General features: G+C 38.9%; 2 protein-coding genes across 3 annotated transcripts in view; both read left to right on the top strand.

Moving 5' to 3' along the window:
• Nucleotides 1-328: 328 nt before the first annotated feature.
• On the top strand, nucleotides 329-3,758 carry rpl22l1 (ribosomal protein L22-like 1). 2 transcript variants are annotated; one of them, XM_036557936.1, is made up of 4 exons: nucleotides 329-370; nucleotides 2,855-2,962; nucleotides 3,126-3,247; nucleotides 3,501-3,758. In XM_036557936.1, exons 1-4 carry the CDS (start codon nucleotides 362-364, stop codon nucleotides 3,640-3,642), a joined length of 381 nt encoding a protein of 126 aa, XP_036413829.1. In that variant the 5' UTR covers nucleotides 329-361; the 3' UTR covers nucleotides 3,643-3,758. The 2 variants fall into 2 exon arrangements, with proteins under 2 accessions (XP_036413829.1, XP_036413828.1); XM_036557935.1 differs by having other exon boundaries at nucleotides 342-376.
• A 12,826-nt stretch (nucleotides 3,759-16,584) lies between these two features.
• Nucleotides 16,585-27,145, top strand: part of slc7a14b (solute carrier family 7 member 14b) — a 29,020-nt gene continuing 18,459 nt past the window's right edge. Inside the window, exon 1 of the mRNA XM_036558801.1 lies at nucleotides 16,585-16,717. The gene's annotated coding sequence lies outside the window, so the exon portion shown is untranslated. The remainder of the gene's footprint in view (nucleotides 16,718-27,145) is intronic.

Raw genomic sequence — 27,145 nt, 5'->3', positions numbered from 1 at the left:
GGGAATGCAATGTCATTAACTTTTTTTTAACCACGGCCCTTAGGGGCTCCGTAAGTTCCCCTTTACAGTTAAGAGAAATTAATTTTCCTGAGTAATTATCCTCAGTGACTCAACAAAAGTGAACAAAACTCATACTAATAAAAGGCTGTATAGTTTTTGGGACGGCTACGGCTTCATTGTGAGAGAAAATTCGCTGTAGCCAACACACATTACAGCTGCACCCGAATATTAGAGTTTAAATGACCAATAAATATGAAAAAATAACTCTAAAAAATAACTACATTTTTTCTGACGACTCTCTGCGGCGTCAAAACCGCGTGCGCGATGACGCCACTTCCTTTTTCGACTCGTCCTCTTCAGCATGGCGCCGGTGCGTATGAGTTCCGATCCCGGTTTCTCAAATAACAGCGGTTTAGCGCGTTTTCGGGGTCTGATATTACAGTGTAGTGAGACGGGGACAGTGTTCGGTACTGTGTTTTACTGTGGGGTGGATATTGTCGTTATAATACCTTACATTTAGCGTATCTGCCACGTGGAGTGAATGGACACGTGTGGTTAGCAGCAGCTGTGCTAAACTAACCTAACCTACCGGGTCTGAAGGCGGTACCGCACATTGTTCGAAATAAAGGTTCTGAACGGGTATAAGTTTTCTTTCAATGAGGTACAAACAATGTAAATGTTCCCTCAAAGGTGCAGCGGGAATCTTTAGAGCCGACTGTGTACCTTAACTATGGGTTTCTCCTTTCATAACCTGATGTTCTACAGCAGAGCAGTGTAGTGAGGAGGCTGGGGTCAGGACAGGGAATGTGGAGTCAATACAGCTTCAAAATATAATTTAAACGGATTATGGTACAACTACTTATGTTCTCTAACTAAAGGGTGAGCTATAGACGTACTCGTGAAGGCAAAGTACCACCCCAGTGACAGTGTAGTGCATATCGCTGCTGTCAGAGCAAAACCTTGTATCTCCATTTTTTTGCCATTTTTCAGTTTTTGAGGTAATTTAAAAACGTTTGTTGTCCTTTACACTGTGAGTAAATTTCATGATGAATGGACCAAAAGAAACGGCCCAGAATGACTTGGGGAAAAAAGTCTGCTTCCATTGACTTACATTAAAAGTAAAGTAAGTTTTTGCCTTCTCCTGTAAAGTTATAATTTTGGAGATATGAAGTTTTGTTCTGAAAGTAGCGATATGTATAGTTACCACACATAAAACTACAGGTAGTATATTTTGATGGCCCAAATCACTATCAGAATGTGCTACCAGCAGTAAAACTGTATTTAGGATGGTTTGCTGGCCCAACTCATCAAAAAATGCTACCAGCATTGAAATGTATTGATGGCCTAAATTAGCAAATGTTACCAGCATTAAAAGTAGGATCACCTAATAACCTTATCAGGGACTGAGTAGTAATGTTGAGTGTGTATAGTAGACTTGAGGAAAAGTCTGAATTAACATTAAAAACACAAGTTAACACGCTGTAGGAATGGTGTGCACATGATTGGTAGGACAAGTTATTGGAACAGCTTTTTTGTCTAAATGTTTATAGGTAGATCTCTACACAAACTGTAGATGAGATGGTTTGGTAGCCTAAATCACTATCAGAAAATGCTATTTTCAGTAAAAGTGTACATACTGGAAATTTTGATGGCCTAAATCACCTGCATTAAAAGAATAAGTTGGCTATTTTTATAGCCTAAAACTCGTTATGGGGGGCCGAGTAGCATTACTAAGCTGAGTCAGTACAGTAGACTTGAGCTAAGGCTGAATTAACACTACAAACATGGGAAACTGTAGGAACTACAGGAATATTGAAAATGAAGAGTTTGATTCCCAAATGCTGTAAATCCATTTTGTAACAATTTTTGAAATAGCGGGTTCTTAAAGAATATCAGCTGATGAAATATGGAAAGTATGTTTTTATTTCTCTAATAAAGATGATGTTAGTCATAATGCAGTGCTGATATTTCTTGTACATGTAAAGCCTACTCCCAAAAAATCTTGAAAGTGGTAATAAATATATATATTTTGGAGCGAAACCCTTCATATGTAGATTATTATAGAAGTATTATACACCACTATTAGAAATATTGTAGTTTCTTATAATTTTTTTTTTTTAATTGCTGAGGGTGGCATTCAGTGTTGGTGTATTGTAAGTTCATAATATTATAATATAGGCATTTCCACTAGTATTTTTGCGCTTCTTTAATGCTAAAATACAAGAGATTCACTGCATTTATAGAAATCAGGCCCTTGGAAATTTTAATGCAAAGGCACAGGGAGAACTGTCTTAGAATTCGGGGCAAAATCATGTATTAATTTGCAAATATTTTAAAAGATTAACTTTATGTAGGGTATTACTGTGAAGTGAAATAATACGGTGCTACCAAGAAACTGTGCTTGAAAGACATTGTTCAGTGGTTAACCCTCACATACTCTCAAATAACTGGGCATCGTGGTGCCACTGAGCACTTTTTTGGCTCAAAGCAATAGAAAATAGTTTTTGTTATTAGAAAAAAAAAATATCCAGTTCTTTTCCCACGAAGCTTGGTGGTATTTCTGGTACGCTGCTTTCAGGATATGACAGTTTTGTGTGATGTGGTTTTGACCGATTGTCTGGTTACAACAATATAATAATATGCCCCATAGTTATGAGTAGCATCAACTGTCCTGCTCAAACTTGTACCACCACAATCATTGGTCCATATATTGATGTACGTGGTTTACACAAAAGGCTTGTAAACCAGCTAGGAAATCTGGTATCGTGTTATTATGTAGTTAATTTCAGTGTAAAGAGTTTTGAGAAACTTGGCTGTTTGTCATTGGTTGAAACTATTTCCTTTCTTTTTTCAGAAAAGACAGATTGTGGTGAAAAAAAAGAACAAAAAGGGAGCTTCCTGGAAGTTCACCCTGGACTGCACTCACCCTGTGGAGGATGGAATCCTAGACTCTGCAAACTTTGTAAGTCTGGTAATTGTTTGAGTTTTAAGCATCGACACCTTTTTATATTATAATGAGTGCTGTGATGAGGCACTAATGCTGTGTCTTAACTAGGGTACCCTTCCCTAGTTTAATGCCTAGGGCTCTCTTCCCTAGTGTGGTCATGTTGTTTTGTCACTAACAGGAGACATTTCTGAGAGAAAAGGTGAAGGTTAATGGCAAAACAGGCAATCTGGGCAATGTAGTCCAGATCGCTCGCCAAAAGAACAAGATCAGCGTCACATCAGAAAAGCAGTTCTCCAAGAGGTGAGACAACAGACACTGCTGACGTTTTTGCTTTTGTGAAAATGTGGCTTTTTTGTCTTCATTGCACCTTTTAAACATTTGTTTAGCTGACATTAAAAGCTTATAATCCTCAGTTTACAAGAGAGTCATGGATGGCAGGGATCTCATAATTTCCAGAATGTTTTTAAACATAATCTTGTGCTACTTTTTGTCCTGTTGACAGTTTTCAGGATTTGTGTTTGTGCTTTGAAAGTGACCATTGTCTGTTCTTCAGGTATCTGAAGTATCTCACAAAGAAATACCTGAAAAAGAACAATCTTCGGGACTGGCTGAGGGTGGTGGCCTCTGACAAGGAGAGTTATGAGCTGCGTTACTTCCAGATCAGTCAAGATGATGAGTCCGAGACTGAAGAATGAAGCTTTAGTTGTGAAGAGGATGATGGTGTATTGAAGTCCTGTACAAATAGTCACATCTTTTGTATGCAGTTTGATTGTTTGTAAATAAATGGACGGATATACACAAAAATGGAAAATGGTGTACTTGTTCTTTTGTCCATTTTCTAAAACGGGTGCCCAATCCTGGTTCGGGAGATCTACCACCCTGCAGAATTTAGCTCAAACCCTAATCTAACTCACTTGATCCAGGTAATCAAGGCCTTCAGGGGCATCTGACTATATGAGTCAGGTGTGTTGGATCTGAACTCTCCAGGGTGGTAGATCTCCAGGCCCAGGATTGAGCACCTCTTTTCTAAAGTCAGTTTTAATGTCTACATTTAAATATTTCACTTTGGTGCAACTTTTAACTTGCACTACTTTGCACTATGTTGAGATATGTTGTCTCATTATTAGTACACATTAAAAAAGGGGTACTTAAAGGGGTTTTTAGCAAAGACAATGGTTATATAGAGCCATGACAATTCAAAGAACCATTTGAATGATTAAGGCTTTTATAATGGTTCTTCAGGAACCTTTTCACAAATGGTTCTGTGTTACACCTAGAAGTTCTGCTATTATTAAGTGGTACTATATACAACCATCTTGCTAACAGTATAATAAAGGATTGCAGTGTGAAGTTAAATTTAAGCTTTGTTAGATGACAAAGTATTTTTAGAGGAGATTAGAAGTCAGACTGCTTCACTGAAAGGACTTTCTTGGCAGGGGAACAGTGACTGGTTATCTAGCAAAGTCAAACTGTTAGGTAATGTTTTTGCTGCTGACTCTGTGAAACTTTGCCCTCATGAAACGGTGCCAACAGAAATGTGGACATCAGAAACACTGACTTAAAAACTGTTCAGTTTGAGTTTCACATGAAGAGCATCATTCATACACTTCAAAGATGATTAATGTAATTTTATCTGCTTCAAAGATAACCAAGATCACTGAACAAAGGAATTAAAAGAAAGCTCCAGATCTAATAGTTGTCCCTTCTTGTCGCAGAGATACTACATAACATTCTTTAGTTTGCTGACTACTGGGTTGCAGATCCTGATGACCTAAAACATTAACGTGTGGCAAACAGCTTGAAATTTTGTTGCACAAGTTGAGTCTTGTCCTTAAAAATGTTTACAGTTGGATTTGCAGAGTTGTTCTCAGTGCTACCATTTCAGTAAATAGCACTTGATCTTGTAGACAACAAAGCGTCTCATGGTGTGAAACTGATCAATTATTAGGTGTTAACTTCGGTTGTGAGGAACATTCACAAAGATTTTTAGAGCTCTCATCTCATCATGGTCATCACATGATAAGGTTAAAGGTCTCTAAAAGAAATCCCATCAACAATTTCAGCAGCTCAGCACTTGAATGAGAGTGGGATTGGTCTTCATTTACATGGACGGGGGACGGGCCATCTCACTATAAATACCCACTCCTGTCATTTCTGCAGCAGCCTAAAAACAGTAATCGTTTTGCTTTACAGCTCACCAGGTAACAGCCGGTTATGGAGATATTTACTGATGTCCAAGGTATGAGGAGAAAAACGCATTCGAGGGCGTTTCCGTGCAACTTTAGCTGGGCTCCTAGAGCTAGAAGTCTTGAGGGTCAGGCACAAAGAAATGGTGGAGGCAGCACTGGGGAAACGCGAAAGGCCCGACCATTCAGTCAACCCGGAGCTCCAACAAGGACAACATCGGTACTGGGTGGAGGAGAATTCCTTCAGGCTGAAGCTCAAGCGTAGTCTGTCACAAGAAAATGTCACTGAGACTGGAAAGACTAGGACCCTTTCAGACTTGAAAAGGGCTGGTGCCTGTCACTCATCGGAAGACCTACAACAGAGGTACTGTCCTGATCACAGGACAGTCCCTGAATTTGAGGACAGACGCTCAAGGGCTAGCTCTGGATTCTGTGGGAGTGACTTTGGGGGCATTTCAAGCTGTACTGGTGATGATGGCATGAGCTCTCTCTCCACTTCCCTGGCCTCTTTAAGTTATCGGAGTACTGTAAGCGATGCAGGGTACTGTGGACATGAAGACACCAAGCAGCGACGGCCCGTTTTACTGGAAAATAGAGAAGAGGTTGGGAGGACGAGCAGCACAGAGGGCTTGTGCCTTTTCAGAGGAGGTGATTCCCCAGGCTGGTTTTCTCTCTGTGGTCGACCTGTACCCTGATTCACACTGGCCTGATGTTTCTGACATACTGCAGCCTCAAATGGTCTTGGAACCTTCTTACCGGTCTGATCTCAAAAGTTGCCAGGGGTCAGAGGTCTATCGCTACCCGAGTCCACTACATGCTGTCGCCTTGCAAAGTCCTTTGTATGCCCCAAAGAGCCCTGCAACGTACAGGAAAAGGAGAGGGAGTTCTCCAGGAGGTTCTACACTGATCTCAAACCCCATGCCAAGACCAGATTGTGTTCCTATGCAGAGAGGTTGCTGCCATTCAGAATCTACCACCATGCGACAATCCAGCATATCTTTGCCTTGGTTGCAAACCAGTTGGACGGGCAAGCACGATCATTTGGAGAATTGCAGGTGTCTGGAGATCATTTTGAAGCGGGCACAAGGTCAACCCTGGAGCCACACCACAGCAAAGAACGATGAAGGTGTCCACTCATGGTCACGGAGAAGTATGGCCTCACTCCACCGGACTTGTTCGTTAGGCAAAAGCAGGGCTCCTGCATCTGAATCTGAGCCTGCAGGCTCCTCAGTGCCTGCCCGTGCAGGCTTTCGAGGGCACCTTGGCACACATAAAAACCGTCTTAGAAGACACACGGCTGCTTTGACCAACCTCTACATTTTTTGGGAAAGCAATGGCAAGTCTAGTGCTCCTCAATCGCCGCTGCAGTGTTAGAGCTTCAAAAGAAATGCCCTTTGTCGTGCACAGTTCTCTGAAGTTAGCATGACAGAAAAACAGAGAGGAAGGACGTTTTGCGGACCTTATGAGATTTTGTGTCAACAGAAAGAAGGTCTTGTTGTGTTCTTCAAGGTTCTTGTCAAAGTAGTACTGGTTTAATGTCACCGTGAAGACTGTGGCTGTGTATCAGGCCCAAAGTTTTACCCCAAGGTATAAAGACTTTTGCGAGAAACATGGTTTAGTAATTAAGAACACAGTTAAACAGAAATTATAACATATTTATTTGTGTCTTATTGCTTCTGTATTGTTTCTAATATCATGTAGTTTAGATTTGTTGTCACCTGAATGATTTTCAGTGATGCAGTATATGTTAAGTATATGTTATATGCTAAAGTACTGTTTTTTAGTATTTGTCTGTGCCATGACATAAATGTCTTTACAAACTTGTAATAAACAGCACATCACAAACATGCACGGCATCTAAAAGAAGAAATTGTGCATTTCACACAATTTTGCAAGGTCATTGTTTTAAGACATTTTAAGGCATCATGATGGATAATTAACATAGCCATTGTTTACCTATCAAAGTCAAATACAACTACAAATACATTCATTGTCCTTGATTTAATCACTCGGGAGGTAATTAAGGAGATAGTCATTCATACACTTTAAAGACAAAAATTGCTGTTTTAACAAAAGAGCTGTTTCGTATGAGTTGACATGAAACAGCTCTTTGAATTGTGGGTCCACAAGATGTCAGCAGAGATCCAAGCTGGTCATTTGAAGTAGGCCGAGATTTCAGGACACTCATAGTTCCAGAGTTACTGAAAACATTTAAAGGAAAAATAATAATGTTCCCCTGGGAAACACGTCAACATATTTTTTTCTCTCTTTTGAACATGTTTGGGGTTTTGCCAGGGTGTGCTGTACATTTTCACCGCTTCCAGGCCAAATATATTTTCACACTTGGAGCATACCACAGGCCAAGGCTCCGCTTTATCTGCAAAAAAAGTTTTTCCTTTTAAAGGAGATATGGGAGTACACAAGAGTGCTTAGGGGTTCGTTTTTGTTGGAGTGAAAGTTAGATATTCACACGTGTAGTAATCCCTCTCTTCCAGCTGATGAAGATAAAAAACAGCCTGGGGGATGCTGCTCGTTTCTCAGAAATATAAGCTGGAATAACAAAGAAACCATCTAGCAGGGGTTTTATGCCCCAGACCTCGTTCCAAAAGCCTGCAGTTGCGGCATGCTTAAATTCATGACTGATGGCGATTGAGGTTGGTGTTCGGGAGTCTAAATGGATTTAAGAGGCATACTGTCAAAGAAAATATGTAAATCTACATTAAACCGCAGCTATACCAACACTTCAGTCTCTCATAGCACATGTGATCAGTGGTTGTTTTCAATCACAAAGGAGTAAAAGTGGAACGTTCTGTTATTCAGATTCCACTGCCCTGGAAATTTATGGGTTCTACTGTGAGTAAATGTTTAAAGATTTTTTTTTCCTTCACAAGACATTAGAACTGTTTACAGTATCCCTTGATCCAGCTCAAAGGCTAATGTATCAAATACAACTGGGTCAGCGTAGCTGTGGGAGAAAACAGGGTTTACACTGTGTGAACTAAAGCAGTTAGAAAAGTGATGTTGTTCCACACGTCTGGTTTTTAGCCCCAGTGTTATGTCTACAGTAGTAGACTCTCTCTCACATCTTCTTTGTTTAGGTCCTAATATGCTAAGGTGATTAACATCAAAGCTTCCAATGCGTCTGCACTTGATTTATCCTTTTGAATTTTAGGTGTTGAACCACTTTTGACAGAGCTGAAGTAAATTACTGCTTACCTTTGCATAAACCTCAATTCCAGTGAAGTACAGATAAAAACAGAAAGTGTAAATCTACTTTGACCTGTATTTCAATGAAATCAGCACAAAGACCAAATTAATTTATTTTTTATTAAATTTATGCTTGTTCTGATATCGATACCTGCAACATAAGCCAAAAAAGTTGCAGCAGTCATTTAAGACTAGGAAAACCAACAAAAACAAGTGATGCAATCATGCTTGAGTATAAAACGAGCATCCAGGAGAGGTCTCATCCTTTATAAGCGAAGCTGGGATGAGGCTTAACACTTTGCCAATAAATGTGTCAGCGAATAACCCAGCAATTTTGTTGCAAAAATTTGAGGTATTTCACCCTCTGCGGTGCATAATATCATAAAAAAATCCAGGAAATCCAGAGAAATCCCTGTGCATAAGGGGCAGTGCCAAAAATCACAGCTTCCCGTGACCTTAGACCCCTCAGACTGCACTCCTTTAGAAACCAGCATGCCTTTTTTGATTAATATCACCACATGGGCTCAGGAATACTTGTCAGAGAGCACTGTGCATAAATGCAAGTTAGGAATTTACTACGCACAACTGAAGCCTACAACACCCACAAATGTCCATGTCTTCTCTTTGCTCAAGCTCATCTGAAATGGACTGATGCACAGTGCAAACATATATTGTGGTCTGATGAGACAACCTTTCAGATTGTTTGTGGAAATAATGGACATCATGTTCTCCGGGCCAAGACCATTCAGATTGTTACCAGCATAAAGTTCAAAAGCATGGGGGGAGGGGTATTAGTGGGTAATTTGCACATCTGTGAAGGCACAATTAATGCTGAAAGATATTTTTGAGACAACATATGTTGCCTTCTAGACAACGTCTTTTTCAAGGACATATATGCTTATTTCAAGGCCAAGCCACATTGGACATGTATTAGAGCAGCAAGTCAGCATAATCAAAGTGCTGCTGGAGTTTTTAAACACCTCAGTGTCACTGCTGGACCAACCAAAAATATCCAGCCAACAGCGTCCTGTGGGCAGCGTCCTGTGACCACTGATGAAGGACTAGAGGATGACCAACACAAACTGCTGCAGCAGCAGCAGATGAGCCATCGTCTCTGACTTTACATCTGCAAAGTGGACTGACAAGGTAGGAGTGTCTAATAGAGTGGACAGTGAGTGGACACAGTGTTTAAAAACTCCAGCAGCACTGCTGTGTCTGATCCACTCAGACCAGCGCAACACACACTAACACACCACAACCATGTCAGTGTTACTGCAGTGCTGAGAATGATCCACCACCCAAATAGTACCTGCTCTGTGAGGGTCCATGGGGGTCCTGACCACTGAAGAACAGGGTAGAGGGGGGCTAACAAAGTATACAGAGAAACAGATGGACTACAGTCTGTAACTGTAGAACTACAAAGTGCACCTATATAGTAAGTGGAGCTGATAAAATGGACAATGAGTGTAGAAACAAGAAGGTGGTCATAATGTTAGGTAAGTTTTATTAGCAAAACATCTTCTGTACTGTTTTTAATTTAGTACAGATCAAACAGAACTTACCAATCACTGCTTTCTGTTTTTGTAGCATTTCACATGCTTTGTGGAATTGAGGTTTGTATTATCTGTCTCACTTTTATTTCTCTTGAGTGCAAAATTATTGCCTGCGTTATTTTGATCAAGCAACTTCAAGTGAATCTGCTGTCAGATGTTGTAAGACATGTTCTCTGTTTGATTTCAAATAGCAGTTCAGAAAGGCTTTGTTTCTTCACTTGCCTTCAGGCTGCCCTTAACGGGGCTATAGGCTTCATTCCAAAGTGAGCAGCCACATAAAGAATAAAGTATGAGCTTCAAAAAGAATACAGAGCATGTGCCAGGGATGGGAATGCAGTCTTGTAGCTCAGCCCAGTCTCCGCAGCACACATTTAATCATACCCCAGGCCCTATCTTCGCTGGATAAAAGTTAGGCACTGATTCCAAGGCCTTTAAACTTCCACACATGGTAGCTGGCATGAATAAAGGCTATCTGATGGGCGCTGTAATGTAAATACATGCCTGTAAGTGTTTCTTCATGTCTCTGCTTTCAGCTTAATTGAGTTGAAATCGCTTCTACACAATTAGATGATGACCCTTTATGATATGTTACAAACAGTCATCATGGTGCTTTTGTAATGCCTACAGAGGTGATGTAGTTAGAGCGTAACCATGGCAACAGTGAGTCATCCGAGGAGGATCTCTGTGGCCTATAAGCCGAGACGAGAGACCACATCACCCTGAAATATTTCAGTGTTGTTCTTGGACTCTCTCTGACCTTGATGGTTTTTTATGATTGAGTTGATTTGAGATGATGCCATTTAACATCTTTATGGCAGCAAATCTCTTCTAGTCTGACGAAAAAAGGAGTTGAGCTGTTATTATAATCTCATTTAACAGCACTTTACAAGATGTGCTTTATCCGGCCGGTGTAGCTTGGAGACGCTAATGCAAATTCACCCCATTCAAAACAGGAATGATATCTTTATCAGGAAAAATATGACAGTTATGATCCAAAACTAACTTCATGTTTAGTGAAGGTCCATTAACGGGTGCTTTCAAGAGATTTAAAGTTATGCTGACCTGCTCCTGGCTCTAAACCTTTCTATAGTGTCTTGAATATGCAATGAATTTAGCATGAAATACTAAAGTCAAAATCATCAAGTGACTATTAAGGGGTATAAAACTAGCATTTAATATATTATTCACTCTGTTATGCAGTATTAGATGTAGCATTGCAGCCTTCAGCCTCATCAGTGTTACAGAATTCAGTCTTTTTTTGTCCATCAGTGTTCCTTCACTGCAATGGCCAGCATGCATTATGTAAATACATCATACATATGCCCCACCCCCCTCCACACTGTGACTGATAGCGTAGCTGCTGAGATAGAGGCTAATAAATACAGACAGGGTGTTCCTGGCAGTAATGTTAGCTATCTGGCTTCTTTCTCTAACCAGCCAGTGCTACAAAAAGAAAGAAAAGTTTAAGTAGCCCAAGTTTTCATTGTAGTTTTTCAAAAGTTCCTCCCACCTTCAAGATACATCATCAGAAGGTGGGTTTCCTTGTTTAAACTAGAAAATCTCACATTACAGACTACCGTGACCTCACTGTAGGAGGTGATTAGGCATGTTTACAACAAATAAAGTAAGGTAAAGTACATTATTCACTTTGGTCAGAGTGCACCTTTAAGGCCCAATCCCATTTCACCCCTCACCCCACCACTTAGCCCTTAGCCCTCCGTTTTGCATGTTCACGTCTAGGGGTAGGGTGTCTCGATTCTTGTTGAGATAGAGGGGTAGAGCAAAGTGTTTGGGCTACATGGTCCTCCAAACGGAGGTTTTTCAGAGCGACACTCCAAACAGGGTGTTATGAGAGAAAAAGAAAAACCGACAAGATGGCTGAACAAGACACCAAAGAAACCCACAAATATGAGAATTTTCTCTGTTAAAACATGATAACCACTGTATTATCTTAGTTTAATGTCGTTTCAGTGTTTTATGGTCATTTTCTTTATAACAAGCATAAAAATCACTAGTATGCTAATGTCTCTGAAGCCAGCTATATTTCCTGTTCCACCTTAAATGGTGCAGCATGTAACTGCTGCTCCATTTAAGGTGGAACAGGAAACTTTGAACAAGAGGCTGTTGAATAGCTGACTTCAGCTTCATATCACTGAAGAATTAGGGGTGGGTGATAATAAATAATTGTCGTATCCCCCCTCTTTGAAGGCGTATGATTCCCTAAATGTAACTAAAGCCCAGCAGTGAGGAGCTGAACTTTACCCTCCTCTTCTGTCACTGCAGACTGGCAGGGTCGCCTACAGAGCAGCGCTAGTAGCTGTTAATGACGAAATGCTCTTTTTTATTTGAGGGTTCTTCCATTTTGTAGGAGAAGATTTCAACCACTGCCCCAAGATGACACTAGAAAACAAGGGGTGGGGTGAAAATAAGAAATGAGATTGGGCCTTTTTTCAGGCTAATACATGATAACACACTCCTCTCCACTGCTTAAGTCGGTTGTCAATGGGATGTTCTTGGGTTTCTTTTTATGTAACTTTTTGTTCACTTAAAAGAGCCAGAAAGACTTCCAGAGTGCCATGCCCAGTGGAGTGAGTCATACCCTTCCCGCAACTCGCATCACACGGATCAAAGTAGTGAAGAGAAAAAGCTTCTTACGTTCATCTCGTTCCTCCTTCTAAGCTGAGCTGACGTGCATGGATCTTGAGTAACACACTGGGCTCAGGCTCATGTCTGCCTATAACACCTTCACGGGGAGTGTCGTGTGAGGGGCTAATGAGAGGGCGATTGAGGGGGTGTTTAGATGTCAGACACTGCTGGAGATGAGCAATGCCTGCTTTTATTAAACCTGCTATATTTTAAGTGCACTGCAGTTTAACAAAGCATGAAGAGTAGTGATGTCAGGAAAGGTGAGCTGTGACGTCAGTATCTAGAAACTGATTATAAAGGACTGAAGAGGCCATATCCTACATTTTTCTTGTATCTTATTTTTTCCCCCTGAGGTCCTTTTATGATATTTGTGTAAATACAGACATGCATGACCATTACAAACAAGCTGGTTTTGTTACTGTGACTTTAAGACTAATATGTAAATGATCTCTGTTCTGATTGGCTGCCCTGTATTGTGCCTCAAAAAAACAATCCAGGCTGAAACACTCCCTATAACTTCAGCGTATATGACAGTAGTGAAACTGCTGTAGGCTAAATAGACAGATACGAAAATGCATTTTTGTGACATCAAAAAATTCATTCAAAATGCTCTGTTTATACAGCTTATCTCATAGACTGGGGAGTCGTTTGGAACGTACAATATTTACAGCTCTTTCATTTCAAAAAAGCAAAGAAAATTCCATGATCCCTTAGCCCTTAGATAGAGGGAGCACTTAGATAGAAAATGCATTCATTCGATTGTGGGCATTATGAATTTACTTGGCTGTACTGCTGAACAAAGAAACCCACTAAGACCAAGGTGCTCCTGATGCCTGAGACATTGATTTATGGTTGTTTAGAGATAAGATTTTGGTCTAAAATGTATTCTTCAAAATGTATTCATGTTGGAGGGATATATGCAGGGTGTTGTAAGGCCCAAAAAAACTTATGTTTTCAGACGCACCACAATTTTCCTATTATCAGCGCTACATATAAAAACTTAAGACACATGTAGGTTCAATGGTTGCTCGGGATAGCATATCACTGCTGTTGGAAGAAAACCTCGTATCTCCAAAATGATAACTTTACAGGGAAAGGGAAAACATACTTTACTTTTCATGTAAGTCAGTGGAACCAGACTTTTTTCCAAGTCATTTTGAGATGTTTCTTTTGGTCCATTCATCATGAAATTTACACACAATGTAAAGGACTTCGGACATTTTCAAACTGAATTTTCAAACTGAAAAATGACAAAAATGCGATACAAGGTTTTCCTCCGACAGCAATGATATAAAGTTATTATATTTGCATTGTAGACATTAGGACTCCTGGTTCCTATCACCACCACTGTAAAGAAATCTGATTCAGTACGTTTCTCTACAGTGAACTATTTCACATCAAAGCAGTCTGAATGACTTTATTTACATTACATTTACATCACTGTTTGGTAAAATTCCGCTTTACAGAGTATTGTGTTCTTTTCTATATATGCATTTTTTCAGACTCTGTCATGTCAGTCCTGGTATATCCTGGTATATATATATATATATATTTGGTTGGAAATAAGTTAACACATCGCCTATGGGGAACAAGCTTGAATATGGCATTTTTCTGCAAATTCTAGCAAATTTGAAATTTATTTGCTGAGGTTAGCATATTGGAATATAAAATGTGCCATAACTTAGAGGTGGGCAGTTTGGCAAAAATATAATAATGTGATACTTCAAGAAATTTTCACAATACACAATATGTCGCGACATTTATTTTTTCAGACATGTGATCAGTTGGAACAGAGAAAAAAGAGCGAGTAGTGCTACATTTTACAAAATACTATCAGAAACTGTGAATACAATGATTTTTATTCATTATTTGGCACACTGTGTTGGACTAAATCCAGTGAACTGTCAGGCCACATTTTTACATATTTTTCCAATATATTAACACAGGTATTACAAAATGTAAATAAACTGATAACATTGTATTTGTGTAATAGTTTTATTAAGGTCGAAATAAGATATTTGAATCTAGTAATTTAAGTGCACTACTTTTTCAGTATATATCCATTCTACCGTGAACCCAAAGGCTGGTGTGGCTTGTATTCACAGTGGAACAAGTGGACATACTATATGATCCCAGGCCTTAATTCATTCCAGGCCTTAATTCATAATTCATGTTGCATGTTGACCCAACTTTTTTTGATCACTCCAGCAGCCGGACTTTGGTCAATCCTTTTGTGTCAACTATAATCACTCACCTAATGTATTTTGAATGGCAGCAGTGTTGGTGAGACGAACCCTTGTTCAGCGCAGCTCTGTGTCTCGTTGCGAGCCTGCGGTTGCAGTGTGTGTTCTGACACTGTCGCCATAGCTACATGTTGTCTGGAGCGGAACCTGAGATCCACTTGAGTCTCGAGAGCGGTGGCTGAGAGGGAGAGAAGGTAATTAAAAATAAATTAGCTGCCATATCCTGGTTCAGTGTTGGAACAGCACAATAAAACCACATCCTACAGCTGCCTCATCTGTTTCTCTTTCTTAGTCCTTTGCTGTGCATTGCATATTACAGCCTGACATTCTGGGGGCCACCTATGAAATGCTTGAAAAAGCCGGTTGCAAAGTTAATGTTAGAGGCCTCAAAAACTCAACACCTATCAGCCAGTATAGCCTAAAATTTTAAAACTTCATGCATCAGTTCAGTTTTATCATAATTAATAGTTTGTGATTCTTGGTAGCGAGCATGGCTACAGATGGCAGAGTTTAGGCTTGGAGTGAATGGTGACATCTTTGCATTTAACATTAGAAGCTATGGATTCACAATAATATAGGACACTGGTATCAGCAGATAGTTGCTTAAAAAGCATCAGCATCACACAGATGTTTACATTTATTATCTTAACCAATATGATAATGAATTTATTGTACTTCAGAAGAGCTGAAATTAGGCAATGCTGGGATATTGGAATTGGAATACCTTCTTGTATCTACACTTATTGTCTATTTTATAAGGTCCACTTACTATATAGGTGCACTTTGTAGTTCTACAGTTACAGACTGTAGTTCATCTGTTTATCTGCATACTTTGTTAGCCCCCTTCTACCCTGTTCTTCAGTGGTCAGGACCCCCATGGACCCTCACAGAGCAGGTACTATTTGGGTGGTGGATCATTCTCAGCACTGCAGTAACACTGACGTGGTGGTGGTGTGTTAGTGTGTGTTGTGCTGGTCTGAGTGGATCAGACACAGCAGTGATGCTGGAGTTTTTAAACACTGTGTCCACTCACTGTCCACTCTATTAGACACTCCTACCTTGTCAGTCCACCTTGTAGATGTGAGGTCAGAGACGATAGCTCATCTGCTGCTGCAGTTTGTGTTGGTCATCCTCTAGTCCCTCATCAGTGGTCACAGGACGCTGCCCACAGGACGCTGTTGGCTGGATATTTTTGGTTGGTGGACTATTCTCAGTCCAGCAGTGACACTGAGGAGAACCCTCTACCACCACGCCTTACTAAGTCGTTGCCATGCATTAGGATCTCGCTCCCACGCCTTATTAGGTCATGGCCATGACTTAATTATCTTATTCCCATGTCTTACCAAGTAGTGGCCATGACTTAACTATCTCATTCCCATGTCTTACTAAGTCGTGGTCATGCATTAGGATCTCGTTCCCACGCCTTATTAAGTCGTGGCCATTACTTAATTATCTCGCTCCCATGCCTTACTAAGTTGTGGCCACTCATTAGCATCTGGTTCCCACGCAATAATATGGCATGGCCACGCATCACTTTCATTTATACAGGATGTCACTGCAGGGCTTCATAAGAACCTTCATCAACTGCTGCCTTATATCCCCTGAAAGTCTGGCATCAAACCCTGTTCTAAATCTCCGCTGAGCCGTGTTGACCCGTGCTGGGGTTGGACACTCGGACACTGAAGAATATGAATATGAATGAATAAAAAAAGACACAGGCTACTTTGAAACATCCGCCGAAGCAGCGCTGACGTAAGCAGCTGCTGAATGGAGGGCCAGGGCGCTGAATAATTGATTTCTCTCTGATCACATGGCAGAGCGGTGAATTATTCACCGCCGTCTCCGCGCTGCGTCCCCCTCTCTCGCTCCGAGCTCGCCGTGACTGGACTGTGTCTGCTGGGGATGGAGCTCTGCTGACCACCAGCTCCTCCGCGGGTAAGTTCTGCCTCCCTGCGAGCTTCGGTTACTGCCTCTCTGACTCGACATGTTGTCTTGCTCCGTCACTGTGGACGAGCAGCTCCTGTCAGGCTGCAGTCAAAACAAGCGCACAAGTTAGAAACGGCTAAAAGGCGCTTTTTCCCGCTATTAAACAAGTTGTTCGCGTCAGGGCGCCGTAGCTGCCTACCTGCCCGCGGGACGCGGGAGCTGCTCTTTCCCACAAGTCCCGGAGGACTCGGAGTCTCATCGTTATGAATATTTCATTTAGCCAAATCTTCATTTCTCCACAGCGCCACAGCGTCACTAAGGGAGCCCGAGGAAAAACGTCTGTGTTCTGGCAGCATGCCAAAATTTTGACTTAGTATCTTGAAATAATGACTTATTTTCTTGAATTATTGACTTAGTATCTCGAAATGATAACTGATTTTCTTTAAATATTGACTTAATATTTTGAGTTTATGACTCATTTTCTTGAAATATTGACTTAGAATCTCAAAAGAATGACTTATCTATCTGAAATATTGACTTATTATCTCAAATTTATGACGTTTTTTTCTCAAAATATTGATTTAGTATCTCAAAATGTCCTATTTTCCTGAAATATTGACTTACAATCTCAAAATGATGACATTTTCTCAAAACCTTGATTTTGTATTGATTTAGTAACATTTGTCTGAAATATTGACTTATTATATCAAATGTATGACTTATTTCCTCAAAAAAAACTGATCGTGTCTCAAATGTATGACTTATTTTTTTGAAATATTGACTTAGCATCTCAAAACAATTACTTATTTTCTCAAAATGTTGATTTAGTATCTCAAAATTATTTTCTTGAAATATTGACTTAATATCTAGAATTTATGACTTATTTTCTTGAAATATTTACTTAGTGTTTCTAATTTATGACTTATTTTCTCAAAACACTGACTTAGTATCTCGAAATGCTGACTGATTTTCTTGAAATATTGACTTAGTATCTGGAAATTATGACTTACTTTCTTGAAATATTAAGTATCTCAATGTAACGACTTATTTTCTCAAAACATTGCTTTTTTGTATCTTTAAATAATGACTTTTTTTAAAAAACCTAGGTATCTTGAAGTAATGACTTACTCTGTCAAGATTTTGAGTATCAAGACGAAATTCTGGAATTCAAGAAAATAAGTAATTATTTTAACATACAAAGTAAATAATTTAAAGATAGTGGTTGATTTTTTCCTCCTCCGGTTGGCGGGAACGAGCTTCCATTTCTTTCCATTCCTGCTTTCACAAAAAAACCTTGTATCTCCATTTTTGACATTTTTCAGTTTTTGACATAATTTGAAAATGCCTGTTGTTCTTTACATTGTCTGTCAATTTCATGATGAATGGACCAAAATAAACGACCTAAAATGACTTGGAAAAATGTCTGTTTCCATTTACATTCCACTTACATTAAAAGTAAAGTAGGTTTTTTCCTTCTCCTGTAAATTTACCATTTTGGAGATATGAGGTTTTCTTCTGACAACAGTCATATATGTGTGTGTGTGTATATATACATATATATAGATATATAGATAGATAGATACATAGATAGATAAAGAGAGATAGCTTGGCTAGAAAATGAGCCAGATATAATTTACTGTGAGTTGTTTGAACTGTGATAGATTTGAAAGCTTATCCCAGCTTACTTCTTTGTGGGAGAAATAGATGGAGATCTGTATTACTTGGCATTTAATTTCACTAAATTAAAAATGTTGCAAACTAAAGGTCAGGAATCTGTCATCAGGTAAGGTGGGTGTCGCTTTGTACACAGTTGCTAAGGTGTGGATAGAGACCTGTGTGTATCTGTACCTGAATATTTCTGAAGATGTGTCTGTCATTATATTCAGAGTACCGGGTGTTGGATTATATGTCATTTTTTCCATAAAGATCTGCAAAAATATGAATATTTCAGACCTAGAAAACACTGAGCAGTGAGTAGAACTGAGAACAGTTCAGAGTGATACCTTCAGCTCTCACACCATTTCATAAAATAGACTGTAGTTCACTGCTGACAGCAGAGCAATATTCACTGTCATTGACAGACACCAAGTGTTCTGGCCTGGATCCACTCCAGTTTACCCATCAGCGTTAGCTCTGTGATCTAATTTTCCAGCAGAGCAGCGCGGAGGCCGACCACAGCTCTGTTTCAGCAGCGTCCTGCTGTGATGTGCACTGGGGATGGGCGATGGCTCTGATGTTCTTTTCAATCCACTGCTGAGTAATATAGGCGCTATTATCCCATTTGCTATACTAACACTGATGCAAGTGTTTTGCACACATTAAAAAATTGTAAATATTTGTGATTACAGTGCAAATTGGAAAAAGCAGATATACTTACTTGATATATGTGAACATCTGCATTAGTATTAACTAAACTGTCCAGTCTAGGCCTGTATGTGCCTATTCACTATTCACTGTTCCGATCCAGTCGGTTAAAGGTGCAGTGTGTAAGATTTAGAGGGATCTATTAGCAGAAATGAAATATAGTAAACAAAACCATGTTTTCATTGGAGTATAATCACCTGTAACTATGAATAATTGTATTTTTGCTAGCTTCATATGTACATATGGGGCAGGTCCAGAGAACTTGTAGAGAGGAGAATTACTGCTCTGTAATGTCTTCCAGGTTTCTCAAACGCTAGAGGGCGCTCCCGAGCAAGTCCAAAATGAATGGGTTAAGATGGAGTATTTGAGCAAAATCATAGTCTGTAAATTCTTAAACATTTTTAATGTAAAAGAATACATTCAGTTATAGGAGTTTAAATGGCACCTCATGAACGTCCTTGACGTCTGTGAGTGCGAACAGCCAATGAGCTGCTGCGTTCGCCAACCAATCAGCACTCAGTAGCAGTAATGCTAGTGTCCTGCTCCCCAAAACCTGTTTGCTGTAGAAAAAAGGAAATATATAGGTAAGTTTTCTTCGTTTTTTTTAAGTGAAACACGTCCTTCTACTTTTTGAAATTAAAGGAAAGTTCTGGGCGAGTGATTAGAAACTATTCTAACTTTTCGTTTTAAGCCATTGGGCTCCATTTACTCCCATTCACTGAGGACTCATTCGCGGGCGATCTCTGCTGTTTAGCAGTCCTGTTTTTGATATAACGGGGGGAATAGGAAGTGGCCAGACTCCTCATAAACCAGCTCTGGCAAGTCCTCTTCCAAAAGAGGCCACCATGTTGCGCCACCATGTTTTTACATTAGCCCAGAACAGACAAACCCAACGTTGGCTCTAGAAGGCGGCTGTTGCATTTTTGCATTGAAGTGGTAGCTTGAATTTGGTGGCGCTGTAGCTCCGGCTGGGCAATCGTAGAAAGAAGAAGAATCAGCGGTTGCTACCGCTGCTGGCTAACCGTTTTGTGTTGTGAGAAGTTTGAGAACCCACAATGGAGGATCAGACTTATTATTTAGAACAAAAATCGGAGAGAGGGTGAATCCTTATTATGAAAGAAGCAGAAACATGAAGAAGCAAAACAAAATCAGGACAGACGACAGCAGAAAACCTGATTCTGTTAGTTGCAATCCGCAAACTCATCACTAAATCTTACACACTGCACCTTCAACAAATCTGTCCTGAAACAGCGCATAGTCACTTTGTGTGATGTGATGTTGTTAGCTGTGTATTTCTTCCTCTGGGGTAGTGATGTGTTGGAGTAGTTTTACAGGCTTGTATAATGCGACGTATGCTAGAAGAAATTAATGGAATGAATCCTGTGCAAACACATAAAGATCACAGTCGCACTCGTCCAATAGACGAGTCTGCATACATCTTATATTTTGTTGAGATCAAGTAAGTTGTAGTCAGTTATTCATAGACAGCTGTTTGTGAGCTCTAACTACTTGGTGTGTGCGATAAGCAGCAATTCCTCACATCCCACATCACCTGCTCAGCATCTTTGTGTGAGCTGTGACACAGGTTAAATTCTAGTGTTTATAGTATTTGTAGTCCATCAGGTAAGAAGAACAATAGAAAAGAAATCCAGATGTTTGTAAACCAAAGCTGTTTAGATTGGAGCTGTAATGTCATATTTAAAGCCAGCAACAATTTTAGATTTTACTGTTTGCCTCTCTGCTTTCAAAAGCTGCTGCCTTTACTATCTTTAGCCTATATACTATCTTTATAGTGTTTATAGAATATGCTGATTAAATAATAAAAAAAAATCAGCATATTGTATAAACACCATAAAGTACACTGCAAAAAATGGCTTCTTGTCAAGTGAAATGATCTAAATTGTGTTGGTCTATCTAATATTCCCAATTTTGAGATGGTTGTGCACATATTATAAGATTATCTAGCTTATTTCTAGACATTTTTCACTTATTTTAAGTAATTTTATTAAGTAAAATTATCTCATTATACTGGAAGATAATTTGGCTCATTTCAAGCACATTTCTTAAAACAAGCAAAATTATCTGCCGATATAGTGAGATAATTTTACTGAATAAATTACTGAAAATAATTAATGTCTAGAAATTAGGTAAATAATCTTAAATTAAGCTCACAGCAATCTCAACAGGAGAAATATTAGATTTATTGACTAGATATACGATGATTTTACTTGGAAATATACCATTTTTTGCAGTGTAATAAACTGTTTAGTTACCCATTTTGAAATTTATGTCTCATTGCACTGTTACTGGTGTGGGTTTCCTCAAAGATCCAGAAAAAAAAGCTGCTAAGTGCTCCCTTGTGGGGAATCTAAATTATTCAGGGTAAAAAAGAATGAGTATTAAAATGCAAACTGTTTTTTTTTCCCCACAGTTTGTTTCTCTTTTTATATTTTTTTGAAGAATTTTCTGTAGTTTTTATATTACAGCTAAAAAATAATGTGCTACAAAACTTGCAACTTTAGTAGCACCAGTGCTAACTGCCCAAAAATTTGCCCTGTTTTAAATGCTCAAATTTGTTCCTGAAGACTGATTTTTCTTCTTTTTTTTAATAAAAGAGTTTGATTTAGTATGTGGACATTGTTAAAGCTGCAAAAATGGCTCATTTTGAATAAACTGTTTTGTGATGTCACAAAACCAAGGCATACATATTTATTTACATATGTACGCTGGCCAATCATGCACCAGTTTTGCTTCACCCGTTCAATCTGAAGCTACAAGGAGTGTTTCAGCTCTGAACTGCTTTTTGAACAAAGTACAATACAAGACAGATGATCAGAATAGAGGTCATTAATTTACAGTATAATCAGTCTTAAAGGCACAATGACACAAACGACCTGTTTGATTTAATGGATAAAGAGAGGTTCCAAAACAGTCATATAGAGATTATATTGGAATATAAAACCACACAAATGTCATAAGTGGATCTTAGGGGTAAAAATGCAAGAAGAGTGTAGAACATGGTCTTTTTAGTGAAGGTTTGAAGCACAGATTGGTAAAAAAAAGGTCAGTATCAGCTAATATAAGTATCAAAAAGAAAAATTACCATGCTGTCTCATTCTTCAGAAATTATGAGTATTAAATGATTAAAATAGCTATTATTAGACCTATCACTGTCTACCTGGATAACGCCTGGTTATACATTTATTAGCTGCACTGATCACATTTTTTTCAGCACCAGCTTCATTAAAACGAATGTATTAAAACTACTGGCAACGATATTTTTATCTAAGGATCGATTCTCCTACAGAAACGTCAGAACACTTCAGTATCGATCTACCCAACCCTAACGTGCACTGTCCTTCAGCAAAGCCCGCATAATGTCTAAAGCATTAGTCTCTCTCAGCATGTTCCTCCAGCCGCATGTTTCTCTTCTTACACTTGGCAAGCACCAAAAGCACCATCCTCCAGTCCAAACCTGCTATTTTGTATCTCTCATAAGTAAGTAAGGTGGCTGAAATTGCACACAAACAGGGATAGATTGCACGTAAACACAGTGGCCAAGGTTTGCGCTCTGGCTCTCCCCCGGCTCTGCCATCCACTCCCCTGCTGAGGAATGGCCTGAAGGTAGTGCGGTGAAGCCTGTTGCTTTAGATTCACCTCCTCCACACTATCTGATGGATGGTCCATCCTTCAGCCCACCCGCCCTCGCTGGCCCCCAGCTGTGACGTCAATGCTTTGTCTGCACATAAAGAGCAAATGCAATCAAATGTGCCTCATCAGTCAAGGTCCACTGAATGAATCATCTCCACAAAACAGCCTATATGAGCTGACGTCAGTATCTACAGCGAAAGGTGGTGTTTCGTATCGGACTTTTCCGAGTAATTTTAAATTATTGTCATTTGCTCTTTAGTATATTGTTGCTGATGAAATCAGATCCTTTGTTTTCAGTTTATTTCGTTACATCGTTTCATAATGAATGCGCCAAAGAAAAGGCCCATAAAACCTGATTACATTGAAGTTAGAAATAAAGGTTTTGTTCAGGTACATTTTTCGTTCATCAAGGTACAAACAATGTAAATGTTCCCTCAAAGGTACTACAGTGGTTTTAAGGTCTGATTGTGAACCTTAAATCAGTTTTTGTACCTTTTCATAACCGAATGTTTTAAAACAGAACAGTAAAATAAAAGCCTGGAGACGTGACGGGGTGTGTGGAGTCAGTACAGCTTAGAAAATATGATTTCAGTGAATTATGGTTCAGTTATGTTCCCTGACTAAAGGTACTGAGATGCACCCTTGAGGGCCCCACCCCAGTGACGAGACGGGCACTGCCCCAGTGACAGTTTACTACCTTTATTTGAGAGTGTAGCTAAGATTCTATATACAAAACATAATTCTTTGTCTTGCAACAATGAACCCTTTTTGGTTCTGTATAGAAGAATTCGTGAAAAGGTTCTGTTACACAACAGGCTTGCCATCATATAGAAGCACCATTTAACCAGGCAAATAACCAATTAATGCATTCAAATGGCTCTTTGAGGTGTCACTCAATCTATATATATAACCACTGCATTTACTGAAGAACACTTGAGGAACCACTTTTCTGATGATGTCTATATTATACACATGCTCTAGCTTTTGATGTCAAGGATTTTTCCCTATGCTCCTAAAAATAAAGGTACCTAAATAACTCTAGACTTGAATTGATATGGCTATGGTCCGATTGTTCTAGGATTCTAGGACAGAGCCTTTACCCTCTGTGAAAGTTCTGTAACCTTTAAAAATGTTCTTCTGACCCACTCATCATTTTTGCACTCGTCATTTTTGCACCTTTATTTTAAGGAGTGTATGTTTTCTACACTCTTAAAAAAGATTATTTCTATTAGGGTTCTTCAGTAAAGAAAATGGTTCTATATAGAACCATGAACACTCAAAGAACCCTTTGCACGATTAAAGAGTTCCTTGCATCGTGAAATTGATCTTCAGATTGATGGAGAATTGTTGTATATGGTTTTACATAGCACCAAAAAGGGTTCTTCTTTTGTAACAATCTTGAGATCATAACAGTAGAAGAACCTTTTCGGTGCTATATAGAACCATTTTCAAAAACTTTCTATGTAGAACCATATACACATTCTCCATCAATCTTAAGAACCCTTTCACGATGCAAAGAACCCTTTGATCATCCACAGGGTTCTTTGAGTGTTCATGATTCTATATTGAACCATTTTCTTTACTAAAGAACCCATAAAGAACCATCTTTTTAACAGTGTAGGGGTAGGCGATATGATTATACTTTATCGTTATCGTGATAAAATATGTGTCAATGCGCTTTTCTGAGTATATCTTGGATGTTGCTAGTGCTTAAAGAACACTGACCACCTATTTCTTGCTTTACAAAGAGAGCAGAATAAGGCCTGTTTAAATGGGTTTAGTGCAGTTTGTAAAACGCTGAATTAAAATCGTTGTAGTTGTAGGTTCATTATTATTATTATTATTATTATTATTATTATATTATTTACTACTACAGGTTCTATTTTGTCTGTTTCCAACTTATTAAATCTCAGAAAAACTAAATATAGTGGTGCATATTGTATATAGTAAAAATGTCTTTAAGTATTACGATATAGTATTTTTTTTCAATATCGCCCACCAATTTCTGTGATTGCAGAGTTTGTGAGAGTTTTTGCCCTCCTTTATCATTTCATATGAAATACTTCAGTCAATTGCTAACTACAGTTCAGACCTACTGAATTGTGCGAGTGAAAAGAGCTGAGAAAAGAGTGGGTCACTCGGTCAGACATGAGGAGCTGATCAGTGTAATTACAACCTCTAAAGAGAAAAAGACTTGAGGCAGTAACACTTGAGGACAAGTGTCTCTCTCTCTCTCTCTCTCTCTCTCTCTCTCTCTGTCTCTCTAAAAATAAAAGTGACAAAAAAACCCTTTGAAGCAATCTCAAAGAACAGGGGTGCCCAAACTTTTTGTTTTTTTAAATGTATTTTAGAATATTACACCATAGTTTGTTACGGAAATGCATTTTTATAAGGAAAATAAGAATTTATTAAGTTAGTATAATATTACTATATCAGTCATATAATAATATAGTATAAAATTACTGTTGTATGCAACAAATTTGGGCGCCCAACCTTTTTTATTTTCAATGTGTTAAACAAATAAATAGAGATTGTGCACTAAAGTCAGGAGACAAATGCGTGTTCTCTGTAGAGGATGTGTTCACTTATTGTCACTTACAAAATCAACAAAATGTAATTTGACGGGCGGTAATCAAACTTTTGCATAAAACTGTATGTTCGTTCCCTTTTAAAATGAAGGGCGGGGGGTTGTGAGGGTTTGCTTAACTTCCTGGCTGGCAAACGTCCTCACTGGCCGACTTTCGGCAGCTCTGCCATGGAAACACGTTTGGTTTTGGCTCCCAAAAGAACCTTTCAGTATAATTTAACCTTCCATTGCATGAATTATTACTTAAACATGATAAAATGTTTTAATGTGTTTTTGTAATTTGAAATTGCTTAAATAATGGAAGTATTTGAAAGAAAAATTATTTCTAAAAATTAAGTGGGTTACTTGGTAAATTGTTGCCATATGGCAACAATGCACAAACGTACCATAGCACCATAAAATCTTACAAATATTGGTATTTGGAATGTATGGTGATAACAACATCATAATAAAAATTTCTCGTCATGTGATGTCATGAAGTATTTATCCTTTCAAAGTAAAAGACCCTTTTTCCACAATTAAATAGGTAAACATTTTTTTTTTTAGTTTTATATTACTTTTATATTAGATTTTATATTACTGCTTTTTAGAACAATTGAGATAAAGTAATAGTTGCCATCAACACTGTGCAATAGAGGGTTAAAGAACTGTTGGTGGTTCTTTAAATTATATTAAAAGGAAGTTTTACAGAACGTTTTTGATTGCAATAAGAATTCTTTAGAAACATTTTTAAAAACTCCCCGTGGTTCTTCTGAGCACATTTCCAGGAGTTTTCCAAACAAACCACAGTTTCTGCTCATGCTTGAACCAAACCACCATGTCAGCAGCCTTCTAGAAACCATTATTTTAAATCATATAATGGTGTCTATGAATAAAGCCCTGCTGCGTGCTGTGCCAGTCTCTTTTATGTAAGGTGTCCATGGTGGAGATGCTGTCCGACTTTACGAGTGCAGAGCAGTCCCACTGGACCGGGAGTGGTAATTACGGGCGGGCAGATGGGGCGTCTCACTCTGTCAGCCCAGCCGACAGGTCTGGAATCAGTCAGCTGCTGTAATTGGAGCTTTTCTGAGCCACAGGTGCATATTAGAGTGAAAGGGATGAAACATGGCGATGGTATCAGTGCAGAGGACCAAAGTGAAAAGGGATCTGCAGAGCCGAGTAAGAGAAACAAGACATACATGCACAGTAATGTGCAAAAGTCTGAGCACCCTATATTCATTTGATTTCCAGTCAAAATGGCCATTAAATACAAGTTACTGAGATGTTTCTGAGGAGATTAGATATAAGATAACCCACTTGCATAAGGAAGGAGGAAGTCAAATGAAAATAAGTGAAAAACACAGGAGTCGCAAAGTTCAAAAAATGATGAAAAGCTACAGAGAAAATGGGGTCTGAACAACCACCTGGTAGACCACCAAACTGTCCGTATCACATGAACAGGTCTTAAACCTTTCATCTTTAAAAGAGAGGAGAAACTCAAGCCCCACTGTTACTTCAGATCTGAAAAAATCCACAGGTGTTTCTGTGCATCACTGAGAGTGTTTGGGATTATTTAGAGCTGATCTTTGGCAATGTGGAAAAATATCCCTGCAGATTTCTTTAAAAACTGATAGAAGGTCTCCTGAAAAGAATGGAAGGTCTAAAAAAGTAGTAAAGGGCAAAGGGCTGGCACAATGAATAGAAAAAATTATAATTATATATATATATAGTTGTTGTGCATATATATGCATATATAACAAGAATGTACATATACTATGTATGTACAACTACTATTACTAGCTACTATATATATATAGTTATGGTTATGTATAGTTATAGTTATAGTTTGCTTTAGT

Source organism: Colossoma macropomum, unplaced genomic scaffold (assembly GCF_904425465.1).
Source record: "Colossoma macropomum unplaced genomic scaffold, Colossoma_macropomum, whole genome shotgun sequence".
NCBI lineage: Eukaryota > Metazoa > Chordata > Actinopteri > Characiformes > Serrasalmidae > Colossoma > Colossoma macropomum.
Note: the sequence above shows the minus strand (reverse complement) of the source record. Positions and strands in the feature narration are given on the sequence as shown.

Excerpts from the sequence above, each read along its gene's own strand:
- rpl22l1 (XM_036557935.1), top strand. Across the intron at positions 2,963-3,125 it reads TCCTAGACTCTGCAAACTTT|GAGACATTTCTGAGAGAAAA; the intron begins GTAAGTCTGGTA and ends TGTCACTAACAG. Across the intron at positions 3,248-3,500 it reads GAAAAGCAGTTCTCCAAGAG|GTATCTGAAGTATCTCACAA; the intron begins GTGAGACAACAG and ends TCTGTTCTTCAG.